The sequence below is a fragment of the Barbus barbus genome (genome assembly GCF_936440315.1).
Source record: "Barbus barbus genome assembly, chromosome: 39".
NCBI classification, from domain to species: domain Eukaryota; kingdom Metazoa; phylum Chordata; class Actinopteri; order Cypriniformes; family Cyprinidae; genus Barbus; species Barbus barbus.
In genome coordinates, this window is record NC_136717.1 from 17,164,769 (window position 1) to 17,180,109 (window position 15,341).

Consider the following 15,341-nt stretch of genomic DNA (forward strand, 5'->3'; position numbering starts at 1 on the left):
TTTCCAAATTGCCTAGAATGCAGCATGAAAGCCTGAATATCTCTGTCTTTTTTGGAGATTAATGGGGATGGGCTGATATGCCAGGACATTAATGAACTCTGTCCTTAACAAGAGTCGTTTAGATTACATTAGCATAACACAGACTTCTCTATCCTCATGGCTCTGTCGATCCTACGATCTTCCAACATGCATGTCACGCTCGCGCACATGCACGCTACGCTTTGATCCCTGCCCGTGTAACAGCAGTTGATGTGTTGCTGACAAATTGCATCAAAATTGTTTTTGAGGAGATTTATGAAACTAAACTGCATTTGGGCATTCTGCGCTCAAACCTGGCTTATGAAAGCCTGGGCTACGTGTTTCACTCACTTTCATCTCCCATTCACTCTCTCTCTCTCTCTCTCTCTCTGCGGCTGACAGCTGTAGAATAGAGTGATTATCTGCAGCACCTGTGATTGAGCGCAAAAAAGCAGGAGTGCGAGAGGGAAAGACAGCAAGAGGCAGAGATTGTGATTGAGATGTTTCAGGAACGCTAATGAGGAAGAGGGTAAATTCAGCAGCTTCATGAAGGCACAAATACAGACGTTCTGTCTAGAGGAGAGGGTGATCTGCTCTTTATCTGTTTGTTTGTCCCCTTCGTCCTCCTGCTGACCATCAGAGCCCTGAACTAGTTCATATCCAGCCAGAGTAATTACCTTAACCTTTGCACTCGTCTCTCACTTGATTGGGACCAGCTGGGTAGTGAACACACTCTCCTTCACTCTCTCTTCATCCCTCACACACACACACACATGCTTGTTAGACAAGGGCATTCTTGCTATTAACCTCAATCTGTAAGTGCCTCAGAGTGCAGCTTTGCTCAGTCGTAAACACTTTAATTGTCCGTCCTGCATCAAAATGAAACTGAATGCATATATGGGCTCCAAAATTACCAAAAAAAGCAGCATAAATGTTTTATTACAATAGTCTGTAAACTATATTTCATGTCTTCTGAAGGCATATGTTACATTTTTTTCTGAAGAAGGAATTAAAATGTAAGCTGTTCATTTAATTTTAATTTATACATTGGCAAAATTCAGCTCATTGACAAAGTAATGGAATGTATTTTAAACTCACATTTGAATATCTTGTTTGCCGCTGTCTGATACGTTTGGTTAAGATGATATGTTGGGTTCTTTTTAAACTATAATTATGACACCATATAGTCTCATTGACTTCACAGACACATGCCAACGAATGTGCCATTTGGGACAGAGCCAAAGTGAGAGGCAAATCTTCCAAGAGACTGGGATAGTTTAAATCTCTCCCTTTTACATAATCAAAGAGCTCTTTCAGTACTGGCCTGAATTTACCTGCGTGTGTCCAGCCACTCGTGGTCCCTCAGATCCCAGCCTTAATTAGTCTGCCGTTCTCACCCGTCAATCATTCCAAGCCGTCCGTGGAGACAGTCATTGAAAAGCAAAGGAAGAGGCGGCCATGACAGGAGGGCAGAACCTGGCATCCCACTCTGCATTAACAAACAGCACGTTTTAAAGGTGAAGTGTTCTATGCCAATAGCATCACCAAACGGAATTGCTAAAATACTGGCTATTTTCAGATCTAGAACACTTGGAGAAATCAATCTGTTAGCATTGGTTAGCATGTGAACTTTGAAGAGCCCTCTAAAAAATTGGGCAAAACTTCTACTAGAGTAAAGTACACGATACTGGAAAAAACTGACAAGGAAATTTAGTTTTTCTTCAATATAAAAAATAAAGGATTTTTTTCAAGATAACCTACATGGCTTTATTTAGAAATAATTAATAATTCTGTATTATTGGGTCATTTTGTTGAGGAATGCATCTGCTTAGAGAAAAATTATGAAAAACGTATTTTTATTTTTAGGTTGAACGATAAAAGGATAAAAGAAATTGAATAATAAAGAAAAATATAAAATTGAGCCTTTTAATAAAAATAATAAAAATCATTTTATTTTATGGTAATTTTTGAATCTTGATTTAAATTTTTTTTTTATGCTAAATGATTTAATGTTTGGCCATTTTCCAAATAAATATATGTGCTGCCAGTTTTAGATTGAAGCTTAACACTGTTTATTTACACGCTTACAGCTCATTATAAAGTGCTTCAGCATCAGTCAAATTGGCATAAAGTTTATTTAAAACAATTAAAACAGTCTTCGCGATTTGACTATAGCAGTAATCCATGTCGTAATATAGTTTTTTTTATTTTTTTATATATACAGTGCACCCCTAAAGTACAATAAATTGTGAATTTAATTAACTCACTTTTTTGTTCACAGAACATCTACCAGTCTGGGCTAACTGAACCATGCTAACCAACCAAACCATGACTTGTTTCAGACAGGTTTCCCGAACAAACCCCTGTCTGCCGTTGGCAAACTGTGTGTTGTCTCTATGTATACACACAAGCTGAGACAGGAAAAAGTAAGACCCAGTTTAATGAGAAAAATATGAGGGAATATTGTAAATGATACATGAGTTTTCTGTGGAGAGAGTGAGGAAACAAGCCTGCTACGGAGGGTCAATCAAAGTTTGTATGCGAGAGGGGAAGTCTGATTGGGAGTTTGAGAGAAGATGTGGGGTTTTCTATTAACTCTGCTGAGAAATTTCAGCGTAATGCTCTGCGGTAAGAGTAGTGCTGGTTCAGCACTTGTCTGCTTGTGTACTGAGCTACCAGCCGTGTTGTTTCTTAACACAGAGAGAAGGAATAACACACTAGTGCTGCTGATCTGAACTGCAATACACACTCCCCCTCACAACGTGAGCATCAAACGTAGGCCTCCTTTCTTGTTCATACTTCTGCTGCATTGCGAATTCATTTACCGGCAGCTCAGGTTGAGACAGCCCTAAAGTAATTTAGAGGAAATGTGTTTGGCTTGGCTCCGGATCAGAAAAGCATTGAGAAATGAAGGGAATACCATCTGAGCCATGCCCTCAGTCTTAAATCCAAGGAATACAGCCATACAGAAACATGCAAACACACTTCCTACTCATTCCTGAGACGTTTTGAAGGGTGAGTGCTGGTCACGTGTCTAGGCCTCAGTGGAGCCACATGTAGGCAGGATGGTCTGGCAATGTGTGCTTGTTTGTGTATAAATGTTGATAAAACTAGATTTTCTGAAGATTGCGAGTGGTGTTTGGAGAACTCACTGCAACAATGCTAGGGTGTTTTGGGTGGTTGCCAGGGTGTTGCTAAGATGATGGTAAGAAGTGTTTTTTAGCAAGTTCCTATGTGGTTGCCTAAAGGATGCTTGCTAAGGTGTATATGGTGGTGCTGACTGTTCTGGAACCTTAAAGGGTGACTCCACCCCAAAATTAAAATTTTCAAGTTCAAGTTGAGCTTTATTGTCATTCCTCTACATGTGGGGACATACAGTGGAACGAAATGTCGTGCCTCGCAGGACCACGGTGCTACATAAATACAGACATACAACAATGAAGTAAAAAAACACTTTAAACCTGTAAACCTATACACTATAAACCTATACACAACTAACCTACTGACAGATTTTAACTATATACTATATATAAATATTTACCCTATACAAATTAAAAAATAAAAGATAAAAAATACAAACTATACGAATGCTTCGCATAAACACTGTACATGTCCAAAGAGAAACATTTTGAGTCAAGCAGCTGGTTGGGGAACAGTGCAGGATGATTTGTAGTGCATGAGCATGTAAACATACATATATTGCTGAGTCTTTTGTGGGATTGTGTACACGCTCAGTGTGTGTAAAGTGTCTAGTGCACATAGAAGAGAGTGTGTTACTACAGGTGGTTTGTACAGGCCTACTCACCTGTGTGTGTAGCACACTTCGAATTGCACAAAAAAGTTCCATACAGTTTTTTCTTTGGTGTGGTAAGGTTTGGAGTGGGGGATGGTCCGTGTCTCAGGAGGTAGGGGTTTGCATGGGGTTTCAGAGGGGGGCGGGGTGGTTTGAGTTCAGGGCTCTCACAGCCTGGGGGAAAAAGCTGTTGAGCAGTCTGGCGGACCGGGCTCTGATGCTCCGGTACAGTCTTCCTGATGGTAGGAGCTGGAAGAGACTGTGGGAGGGATGGGTAGAGTCCTTCAGGATGCTGTTGGTTTTGCTGGAGCATCGTGTAAGGAAAATATCCAGGATGGAGGGGAGAGGGGCACCGATGATCTTTGCAGCTGTGTTCACTGTCCGCTGGAGGGACTTGCGGTCAGCAGCACTTAACTTTTAAGAGTGAAGAAAGTAAGTCATACAGTATGACTTGCTTTCTTCACTCTTAAAAGTAAAGCTTCCAAAAGAGGTTTTTCGCAACGATATTGTAGAAGAACCATTTTGGGTTCCCCAAAGAACCTTTCAGTTTACAGTTCTTAAAAGAACTATTGTCATTGTAAAGAACATCCGATGAACCTTTTTCTGCTATAAAAAAAGTTGTGCAGAGTAGTTTTAAAGTGGAGGTTAAAGGTTTTTCATGGAACCATGGATTCCAATAAAGAACTTTGTTTTAAAATTGTTCTGTGGAATTAATGAAGATCTTTTGAACTTTTTAGAATTTATCTGAAATGTATCCTACTTTAATTATTTTCTTTAGAACAGTGGTTTTTGAATGTAATACTTGGGGCTAAACCTGAGAATGCGCTAGGAAAGCCTGCCTTAGCTTGCGCCACCAATGACTAATGTTTGTGTGTTAAAATGCAAATCAAGGAGTGTGTCATAAAGCACACTGCATTCTTTTGTGATCACATGACTTGCTTAGTCAGAGCCGTGTGGCAGTCTCAGCACAAATATCAAGTCTATACTGAGAGACTGGCATCATTGTTCCTGTTAATAATTTGGTCTTGTGTTTGAGGGGAAGAGGGGGATTGTCAGTCTAAATATTCATAATGAAACTTGACAATTTGGCAAAACCTATCCTTCCTGTCACTTTTTTTAAACCCGTACAGTCCAGACAAATCACCCATGTGCTCTGAATCAGCAGCAAAGACCGCCTCCTGTTAACAGTTAACACTAGACACTCACACACGCAAAATTTAACACCACCCCCCACCCCCCCACAGTAACCTCTAATCTCATTGCAAACCATGCACGCCAGAGCTCTGACAGACTCTAAGTAAAAAGAAAAAGCCCGTCACTTCTGCACTGCCTCATATCGTGTCTCTGGAGTCCCGTCATTAAAGCCAATAAGAGCTGTAATATCCGCTAAACTCTTATCATGAATTCTTTATGAGCTCTGGGCTCAGGATCGCGGTGTCTGAGAGACTCCTGCCATTCGATTTGAAGTGAAAGTATTTGCTCTGGCAATATAAACATCGCAGTCAGTTATGTGGAAGTCCACTCCAGAGGATTGCCACCACAATTAGGCAAATAAGATTGAGTTCCTGTGAACTTCTGGGGAGTGATGGAATGGTCAGAAATATTGAGCGAATATGGTTAATACCCCCCCCCCCCCCCAACTACTTTTGCAACCTTATAAACAGCTAAAATTAGCTCAAGAATGTTCAAAACTGTGATTAGATCTTGCTGTCTAACACAATAACTTTGAATGCGCGCTGGTTATTATAGGGGTTGTTTACAGGAAGGAGGACAGGATTGTTTGGCCCACCTGCTGAGGTTGTACCCATAATTCATTGAGCCATCTTCTGTTATGCTGGAATCAGGCCGCCCTGTGATTGCTTTGAGCGTTTGACTTCCGCCCCAGTGTTTTTAGGACCTGCTGAAGTGCTGAGGGGACGGATGAAAAGGAGAATGAAAGTGCAGGGGTGGAGGACGAGCTTCTTTAGAAATGCTTTGCTTGTATCAGCGTGTCAAATCGCACAGCCATCTGCAACCCCTTTGAGGGAAGAGTTGAGAGGCCCGATCGATTTTTCTTTTAACTTAGTCTTTGTTGGTAGCACTTTTGACTAGTGCTTACTTCAGTATAGTATAATGATGCATACCAAAGAAATTCTCCAGCTTCCAAAAAGACGTCAGTTTTCAAGTGTGAATTTATTAGTGCTGCCTGCTAAGGCGAGTGTCTCTATTGAGTCAATGACAAATGAGATAGCAAAAATGAAGGATCTTTTATTAATTTAGTTTAAAACTCATGTTCCAAGTTCTTAGAAATCTATTCTATGTATTCATGTTGGATTCATGTACTTTTGAAAAAGCAACACATGAAAAACTATTTTCAGCTATTTTTTCAATTAAAAATGTTATATGGTGTAGCCATCAAGCCAAAAAACATCTATATCATCGATATATGAGAATGTACACAGATGACAAATTATTTTCAAAAAGTTCTAAAATACACTTATCATCACTTATCAAAATATCATTACGTTTTGAAACGTTATACCACCTGACATTTTAAGACCGGAACTAAAAACCTGTCATATCATAAAAAGGCTGACCTCAAAGTATTGAAGGTCTGTGTAGATTCCCATATGATATAATTTCTTGTTTAGTGTTTTTATTTTTTTCTGCATGTTAGTGGCACCACATGACTTTCAGCAGACAAAGCTTTTTCATTTATTAATATAGATTTTTTTAAACAAAGCTGCTTCTCTTCTTTTTCCCCTAAAAAATATTTTTAAAAAGATTATGCCATTATGGTAGGACAGGTGTATCATCGTGACATTTGTCACCCCCCCCCCCCCCACCACCACCACCAAAATATCAAAATGTATTTTAATTCAGAAACAGAAAACACACTATATTAGAGGTGCATTCATTATATGTATGAATTGTATGTAGACACCCTTGCAGTTTGGCCACAACTTTTGCACAGGTGTGTAACTTGGCCACTGGCCTCTTACTTGATGTATATCTTGTTTTCTTTCTCTCTCTTCAAGAGATGGCGTGGAGGGCCCTGGCAGCGTTGTCCCTGCTGCTGTGTTTTGGCTCATCTCGCTGTGATGATACTCAAGATTATTTCCTGTCTGATACCGTCATCAACAATGTCGTTCAGGACCCTCAAACCGGCCGAATTTACGTGGGTGCTATTAATAACATCTATCAGCTAAACTATGACCTGCTGAAGGAAAGCAGTGCTACAACAGGCCCCAAAAAAGACAACCCAAACTGCACTCCACCAATCACTGCACAGTGCACTGACGCAAAGGATATGGACAACATCAACAAACTCCTGCTGGTTAACTCTGCCAATGGCACCTTGATCGTTTGCGGAAGCCTTTTCAGGGGCATCTGCTCTTTGGTAAACCTCAACAGCGTGGACAAACAGGTGTACTACAGTGACACTAAAGGCGAGAAGACGTACGTAGCTAGCACAGAGGAGTCTGTCGCCGTAGTGGGAGAAATTTCTTATTTTAAAGATACTCATAATAATGCAAACCTCAGCGTATTTCTAGTGGGGAAGGGCTATGGTAGCTCAGACAGTTCAAAACTCATCAGCACCCGATTGCTGCAGGAGCATGGTGAAATGGATGTCTTCGAGAACATGGTTGAAGCCTCCACTGTGCAAGCTAGTCCTTTTGTCCAGCGTTACCTCCACAACTTTCGTCATGCTTTCAAAGACAACGGTTACATCTACTTCTTGTTCTCACGCACTCCAGGCACCAGCGACACCAGGAATATCACATTTATAGCACGTCTGTGCGAGGATGACCATCATTATTATTCTTACACCGAGCTCCAGCTCAACTGCTCCGTCAACACTGAACAGGAGAAAACATACAACAAGGTGCAAGCGGCGTATCTGACCAGACCAGGAGAAGTTTTGGCTAGCAATATCATCCCTTCGAATCCCAACGATAAGGTTCTGTTTGCCGTCTTCAGCGTGGATGAGGATGGTGGCCATTCGGCCTTGTGCATGTACCCACTCAGCAGCATTAACGCCAGGCTTGAGGAGGTGATTGAGTCCTGCTACACAGGAGAAGTTCTGGAGGACGAGAAACCAAAGACTGTTTATTCACCCTACATCTCTAAGACCGAGGCCATCTGCAAGACCAAAAGAGACGTGAGTTGTTGTGTGTTACTTTAATTCTGGTTTCATTTTGTGTGCCTTTTTATGATCCCTCTGAATGTGATGTGTCTTTTCGCCCAACAGAAGGACATGGCGAAGAAATATAAATGCGGTGCAGAGTTCCTGCCGTCTCCACTAGCCAGTAAACCTGAGTACGCTCTGGCTGTCAAACCCATCTACACCCGAATTGACATGCTGACAGCTGTAGCTGTGGCGGTGGAGAATGAGCACACTGTGGCATTTTTGGGAACCAGTGGAGCAGATGTCTTAAAGGTGAGTCCCATTCCAGGGTCTGGTTTCTGTCCACTTTAAATTTCACTAAACCCCTTGAGGTTTGACTGCTGTGGTGGTCTAGCTTGGTGGTTAATAATACGGGCAGGTAACCAAAAGGTTGTTGGCTCAAACCCAAGAATGGTTGATTTACAGTATAAGCTACAACCACTTGAAAAATAGACTTAACCCTAGGGCTTGCTCTAGCTGTACTGCCTATATAATACAGTGTTTACATGTAAGTTGTTTTAGATAAATGCATTTGCCAAATGAATCAATCAATGAATTGTCTTCTTGCAGGTGCATCTTGACCCCAGTCACCCTGAACTATATAACAAGATTCCAGGGGAACGCACAGATGGTGGGGTGAACAAAAACCTCTTTTTTAATTCAACTTTGGATATCTTGTACATCACCACTGGCAGAAAGGTTTGTTTATGAACACATCCACAACTCATATATCACATTGAGTCAACAGAGATCATGCACTGGTTAAAACCTGTTTGAATATTGCAGACTTGCCAATCTATATGCATCAGTTGTTAGGCATCTTAAACTAAATAAGTGAACAAATTGGTAATTTAAAGGTTGTGGCTGTTGTCTTATTTGCTTCTCTTTTGCTTAGGTCACCAAAGTGCCAGTGCAGGCCTGTGAGCAGAAGAATGATTGTCAATCATGTGTCTCCCAACGGGACCCATATTGTGGCTGGTGTGTGTTGGAAGGCCGGTAAGTCTGTTAGACTCATTTTATTACCAAAAGCACACCATCAGTTGGGCATTCTTGTCCAGTGAAGGACAGGACAAGTAATAACACTGCCATACTACAACAGAGTTTGATATTTCTACTGTCAAATAAACTAAGACCCATGGCTCTTGTGGGTCATGTGACTAACATCCTTATTAAAGTATGTTTTAGAATACTAAGCTGTTTAGCGATCTCATTTTGAAATTGTTTAAGCTCTAAAATATGGTGTAATCCAAGTCTTAGAGTTGCCTGTTACATTTTAGCGAGCGGTATGTGGTAGATATCTGTGTGCAGTCCAGTTAAAGTGAACGTAGTATGGCTCATTACCCATGTTTGTCTGCTTTGCTCTTGCAGTTGTACTAGGAAAAAGGATTGTCGCAAAGGAGAAGGACCGAACGCCTGGTTGTGGAGTCCAAAACAAAAATGTGTAACTATTGAGTCCTTCAAGCCCCCCAACATCAGCTGCAAGAAAACCGAGCGTACAAAGGTACTAAAGCGTAACATGTACACAAACACACACACTGTGATACAGTCTGGAGTTATTTCAAGCCCTAACCTCTTAAGGATTGACTCAGGATTGATATTTACTGGCTGTAACAGATCAAGTCTGTCAGTCTAATCCTTTTTTCATGAGCTGACATGATGAAGTTACTAAACAAGGCGTCTGAAACTATCATTTCATACCACATGAACGCACAGAGCACTTTTCATGCATTTCTAATATGTCTCAGAAGAAACTCAAGTGGTCATGGTTGATTGAAGAGGCTTCCTGTATATCGTAATTAACTTCCTCGATCAGTGGTAATGAATAAAGGCAGTATACTTCTAACTTGTTTACTATTTGCTGAAAACAATATTATTTCATATTTCATATTGCGTATTTCAGGGGAAGTACAGTTGTGCAAAACCTAGAAATGTCAGGGAATTTTAACATTGTGTTTTTCACAACAAAAAATTATGGTAAACAATAAAACCTTAAGTGATTGAAAATATAATTTAAAAAGTAAATAATAATAATAATAATAATAATAATATCTCTTGAATATTTTTTTCCTTGCTTGTTCATCACTGTTCAGTATTAAAAAATTGTCATCCAGTAATCATAAACAATTAGAAAACTCGAAAGTAGAAAGTTCGCTGTTCAAAATGTGTGAGAACTGATGTTTTTCCATATTCGTTCGTTCATTCATTAATTTATATATGTTTGTATTTATTTAGTTATTTCCTAAATCCTTATTTTCTGGTTTAAACTTGCAGGTGATGATTGACATCCCCTCCCTCCCCAGTATCAGCAGTCCTGCTATACTTAAATGTGAGTTTAATAGTTACAAAAGTGATGCAACTATGGAAGGCGCACAGGTCATCTGTGATCTCCCGACCTCTGAGAACATACCATCCACACCTGAGACACAAGGTGAGGGCATCCTGTTTGCCTTTAACTTAATAATCACCTACTGTGAAGCTGTCCTCTCGCTGCCTCCTTTACTCAAGAAACAAACAGATGGTGTTTGTCTTGCAGAATGCCTAAAAATTATGTCAGACTTAAAAAGTGTTTCATTTCTTCATGTTTGTAATTTGCTAGTTTTGTGATTTTCAATTTGGAGACTGATCACATGAAAACATTACACTGAAGCTAAATCTATTAGCAGATAGATTCTGAATTTTAACTTACTGATTCTAGAGTTACAGAAAACATTTATCAGGTCCTCCTTTCCTTGGGAATCAAACCAACAACCTTGCCGTTACTAGCACCTCTTGAGCTCTAGAAATTCAAAAGTGCCTATATTAAATACTCCTGCCTATAAGCTGATATGATTCCCATTTCACATGATTCTAGAGTTACAGAAGTGAGCCTTAGAAGTTCAGAATTGGCTCTGTGAAATGCTCTTGCCTAAAATCTGATATGATTCCTATGTCCCATGATTCTAGAATTACAAAAGCCTTTATCAGGTTGTACTTTCCTTGGGAATCGAACCCATGACCTTGGCATATCTAGCACCTCTTGAGCTCTAGAAATTCAAAATTGTGTATGAAATTATCTTGCCTAAAAAGCTGATGACTCCTATTTCCCATGATTCTAGAGTTACACAAGCTTTTATCAGGTCGTGCTTTCTTTGGGAATTGAACCCATGACCTTGGTGTATCTAGTACCTCTTGAGTTCTAGAAATTCAGAATTGGCCTTATTAAATACTCCTGCATAAAAGCTGATATGATTCCCATTTGCAATGATTCTGTAGTTACAAAAGCTTATATCAGGTTGTGCTTTCTGTTGGAATCAAACCCATGACCTTGGTGTATCTAGCACCTTGAGCTCTAGAATTTCAGAACTGGCTATATGAATTACGACTACCTAAAAGCTCATATGATTTTCATGTGCATGTGTGTAGATTTTGTGGCAGTGACAGTGAAGATCACGGTAAATGACGGCATTGAAGTGGCATCTAGTGTGTTTGAGTTTTACAACTGTGCAGCAGTAGTGAAGAGATCGGAGCATACGCCGTGAGTATCAGACAATGTTTAAAAAATGTGTCTTCCATATAGCATTTCTTTAGATTAGTCTTTTGACTGACCGGTTGTTTGTTCTGTAGATGCATTGCATGTGTAACCAGTAAGTGGGGCTGCCAGTGGAACATTCAGGATCACACATGCAGTGATAGAGATGACACTGTCAAGGGTGATCATATCATACAACACATGAAGGTGAGTCATGTTAGGAAGAGTGCATGCATATATAAATGAATACGCCTGTTTGTGCTTTAATAACGGTGAGCAATTGTCTTTTGGTGACAAAACAGGACTAATAACAGTTTTATTTGATTTTTTTATGGTTCTTGCAGGGTGACAGCTGTCCTCAGTTTGAGGTCCCGGAACCTCTGCTTATTCCTGTTGGAATTAAAACCCCCATCGAATTTCAGGGCAAAAATTTGGAGAAATATAAGGTAAAATACATGCATTACTTATTATTGTACATAGTGTGGTTGTTAGGTTCAGTATATTAGTGTATAAAATGTATGCAGGGAATATCCTGAGGTTTTCTTGAAGATTTTTATGTATTTATTTAATTATTTTATATTATTTTTTAGATATGTAAAGCATAATGTATAATCAGTTAAGCATTATGCTTACTAAATACTGTGCATAAATTTATGAGATACTGACAGATTTAATTAAATTATTTTACACTCTAAAAAGAGGTTTTAAAAATAGGGCTTGTGCTGTTAAGGAATTTCCATATTTTTTCACATTTCAAATTTCATTTAGTCATTTGGCAGACGCTTTTATCCAAAGCGACTTAAAATTTTCTAGTGTGATTTTTCTTTTATCACTTAATGTAGCAATAACTACATAATTTATCACAGAACCATAACCATTGAGCAATCAGAATCAAGTATTTCAGAGAGCAATAATATATAAAATATATTTACCCAATATCTCCATGAGGCTATTTGTCAGCATGATTTTTATAGTAAAATGCCTGTTTTAAACAGCAGTACTCTTTCTTCATGTCTCTCAGGACAAAACCTTTCAGATCGGCACCGAGCTCATGAAACAGGTGGGCGAGGTGACTGTGGATGCTGATGGGTCAAAGTACAGTTTTGAGGGGTATGAGGTCAGTACGCTCCACTCGTATTCCTCCTCCTCTATTATGTCTCCCTCACTTTCTACTTCTTCTCTGTTCACACATTGATTTGTTTCTGGAGTTTGAGCACCAGCCAATATGGCATTCACAGCTACTGAGCTGCACGTGTGTGTAGGGCTCAGTCCAATGTGGGCGTAACAAACACATAGTGATCAGGTTCACAAAAACATCACATTGGCACGAGAGAATTTTCTGTGGCAAACAGTTGTTCCAGATGCAGTGAAGTGTTTGTGTGTGTCTTAAACGACACCTTTCTACTGTTTGTTTTTTTTGCCAGTTTGAATATGACAAAGAGCCAGAGGTGAATGTGACGTTCTACATAAAGGATAAAGTCACGGACAGGAAGATTGACAGCACCCTCAGAGGTACATTTTAAATGAATTTTCATCACCATAGCTTACAGAAGCTGCAGAAACGTGGATCGTCAATATATGGAGAGGTTGTGTATGAACATCTGATAAACCTCTTATAAAATAAGCAGATTAACATAAGTTATATATCATTGGCATCTTGGAGACTGATCTTTCGAATCTTGTTTTTATATCCAACTATGAATGTTTTAGACATGTTTAGCAGATGAGCACTTTGAAAATTGCATTTTTGAAAAAAAAAAAATGTTTTCATTTTTGGGTGAACTATCCCTTCAACTACATAAAAGCACATTTATGTCATCCAGGTGTCTATTTGATGTGCATTTTTTTAACTGGAAGATGTCATTTTGTAAGTGCTCATCTGCTAAACATGAACTATCCCTTAAAGCTATGCTAAGCTGTTCTGCAAGGTATTAACTAAATGTCCAGCAGTTATCTACGTAACTTTAAAGCCAATATCTTTGGCTTTAAACTGCCAGCCTGCATATTCTGAGTGGTGTTTATCTGACACAAAAACAAAGAGCATCAAAACCCATTGTGCTAAATGTGACTAATAAATCACCACATACAACAATAAACAGTCTAATTTCCATAACTCACAATTTCCGAAAACATAGTGATAAACAGCAGTGTTTAATGAAAACACTGTTTATTTCTCTACAAAACAAAAAAACTAGAATAACTTTTTTTTTGTAGTTTTGAAGCATATTTGTGAAAGACAATGAATTCAGTGTTCAGTTTTCTGAATTGCTTTGTTTTCCTCCACTTTTCTACTCAGTGGTGCTCTACAACTGTTCGGTTAGACGTGAGGACTGCAGTTTGTGTAAGAACGCTGATCAGAAGTATGACTGCGTATGGTGCGACACAACAAAATCCTGCATCTACAAGAAACTGTGCAACCAGGAGCTGGAGCAGTGTCCTCCTCCAAAGATCACTGACGTGAGGACAATTATTCTTGTCTTTTTTCTCTCTATACTGTCGCTCAACATTATTTTAAACTTTGCTAATGCTAAATTCAGTCATGCTTCAAGCTAAACTCAAAATTCATCCAAGAATATCTGATATACGTGACGTCAGCGATTACTAATCTTGCTATTCCCAGTTCAAATGCAGTTCATAAATTTCTACTCTTCATCTTCTCTAGAAAACACCATTTCTTTTCATGCTCCTCTCCATTTTTCATGCCTAAATGATATATAGATGGCTGCGCTGGTAGTCACAAGCTCAGTCTCTCACTCTAGTGTTTTGTTGAATCCATCTGACACTCTAATGATCGCTGCGCCTGATGGGGTTTTATTATTTGTCATCTGGCAAATGATTTTCTCCAAAGCAGCTGGATCACTCAAGGGCACAATGGTTATGGGTGATCTTTGTAACTCTATAGTTTATGGTTTTGAGTATTATAGGCCTCTTTTAACTGTGCTGTTCTGCTTTCATTCCAGATTGTTCCCCGGTATGGGCCAATGAAGGGACAGATCTCTGTCACAGTAAAAGGCTCTAACTTGGGCATCAAGCAGGAGGACATTAAGAGAATCACTGTGGCTGGAGTGCCATGTACTCATCAGCCGGAGAGGTACTCCGTCAGTACCAGGTACAGCATGACTGCCTTATTAGATGAATGCAATATGACTGCATATACCGCTGTTGTATAGAGCATTTAAAACACATGCTGCATGTTAGAAAGACCTGTTTAGCTTATCATTCTGTTCAACCCGTATTTTTTCAGTGTTGTGTGTGAGATCGGGCCTTTCCCCTCAGCACCCCCTGAAGACCTGCCCAATAAGCGCAGCAAATATGGGCCAGTGGAAGTAGAGGTGGAAGGAGGGAGAACAGGACAGTCTGAAGTGTTTTTCACTTATAGGGTAACTGCTTTCTCTATGATGTAACCTTTGAGGCTGTTTAGTATCCTGTTTGCCTTTTTCTGTGCAAATTTCTACATTGTTGAACTCCTGAAACAAACAGCTTAGACTCCCTTGCTGATCCAGTAGTTGTTTCTGATCAAGCTAGTGAACTAGTTAACCAGCACAATGAATCTAGTGAGGATGGTTGATCATCATCTTGATTTTTTTGGACTTTTTCTTTTGTTTTTGAGAAGAATATTAGGTTTCAGTCAGAAATGAGTCACATTTTCAAAGTCAAATGGGTTTTTAATTTTGAATTTAGCAAACCAGCATTTAGAACACAAGGGTAGACCCTTTTATTTTACACAAGTTTGGAATTGATGCAGTATTTTTTAATTTTTAAGTCTGCTATGCTCTCCAAGTTGCATTTATTTAATTTAATACGATTTTAATATTTTTTAAATGTCATTTATTCCTGTGATGACAGCTGAATTTTCAGCAACCGTTATTCCAGCC

At 39.4% G+C, this 15,341-nt stretch overlaps 1 protein-coding gene across 1 annotated transcript in view; it reads left to right on the top strand.

Annotated features, from left to right (window-relative positions):
* LOC306858711 (plexin-B2-like) overlaps positions 1 to 15,341 on the top strand; it is a 105,461-nt gene that overhangs the window by 75,863 nt on the left and 14,257 nt on the right. The window contains exons 3-16 of the mRNA XM_079399378.1: positions 6,829 to 7,952; positions 8,043 to 8,231; positions 8,529 to 8,657; positions 8,854 to 8,954; positions 9,327 to 9,459; positions 10,230 to 10,386; positions 11,361 to 11,472; positions 11,562 to 11,673; positions 11,811 to 11,912; positions 12,488 to 12,583; positions 12,891 to 12,978; positions 13,763 to 13,923; positions 14,427 to 14,575; positions 14,711 to 14,846. Of these exons, the coding sequence (XP_079255504.1) occupies positions 6,831 to 7,952; positions 8,043 to 8,231; positions 8,529 to 8,657; positions 8,854 to 8,954; positions 9,327 to 9,459; positions 10,230 to 10,386; positions 11,361 to 11,472; positions 11,562 to 11,673; positions 11,811 to 11,912; positions 12,488 to 12,583; positions 12,891 to 12,978; positions 13,763 to 13,923; positions 14,427 to 14,575; positions 14,711 to 14,846 (2,787 nt within the window). The 5' untranslated portion in view covers positions 6,829 to 6,830. The remainder of the gene's footprint in view (positions 1 to 6,828; positions 7,953 to 8,042; positions 8,232 to 8,528; positions 8,658 to 8,853; positions 8,955 to 9,326; positions 9,460 to 10,229; positions 10,387 to 11,360; positions 11,473 to 11,561; positions 11,674 to 11,810; positions 11,913 to 12,487; positions 12,584 to 12,890; positions 12,979 to 13,762; positions 13,924 to 14,426; positions 14,576 to 14,710; positions 14,847 to 15,341) is intronic.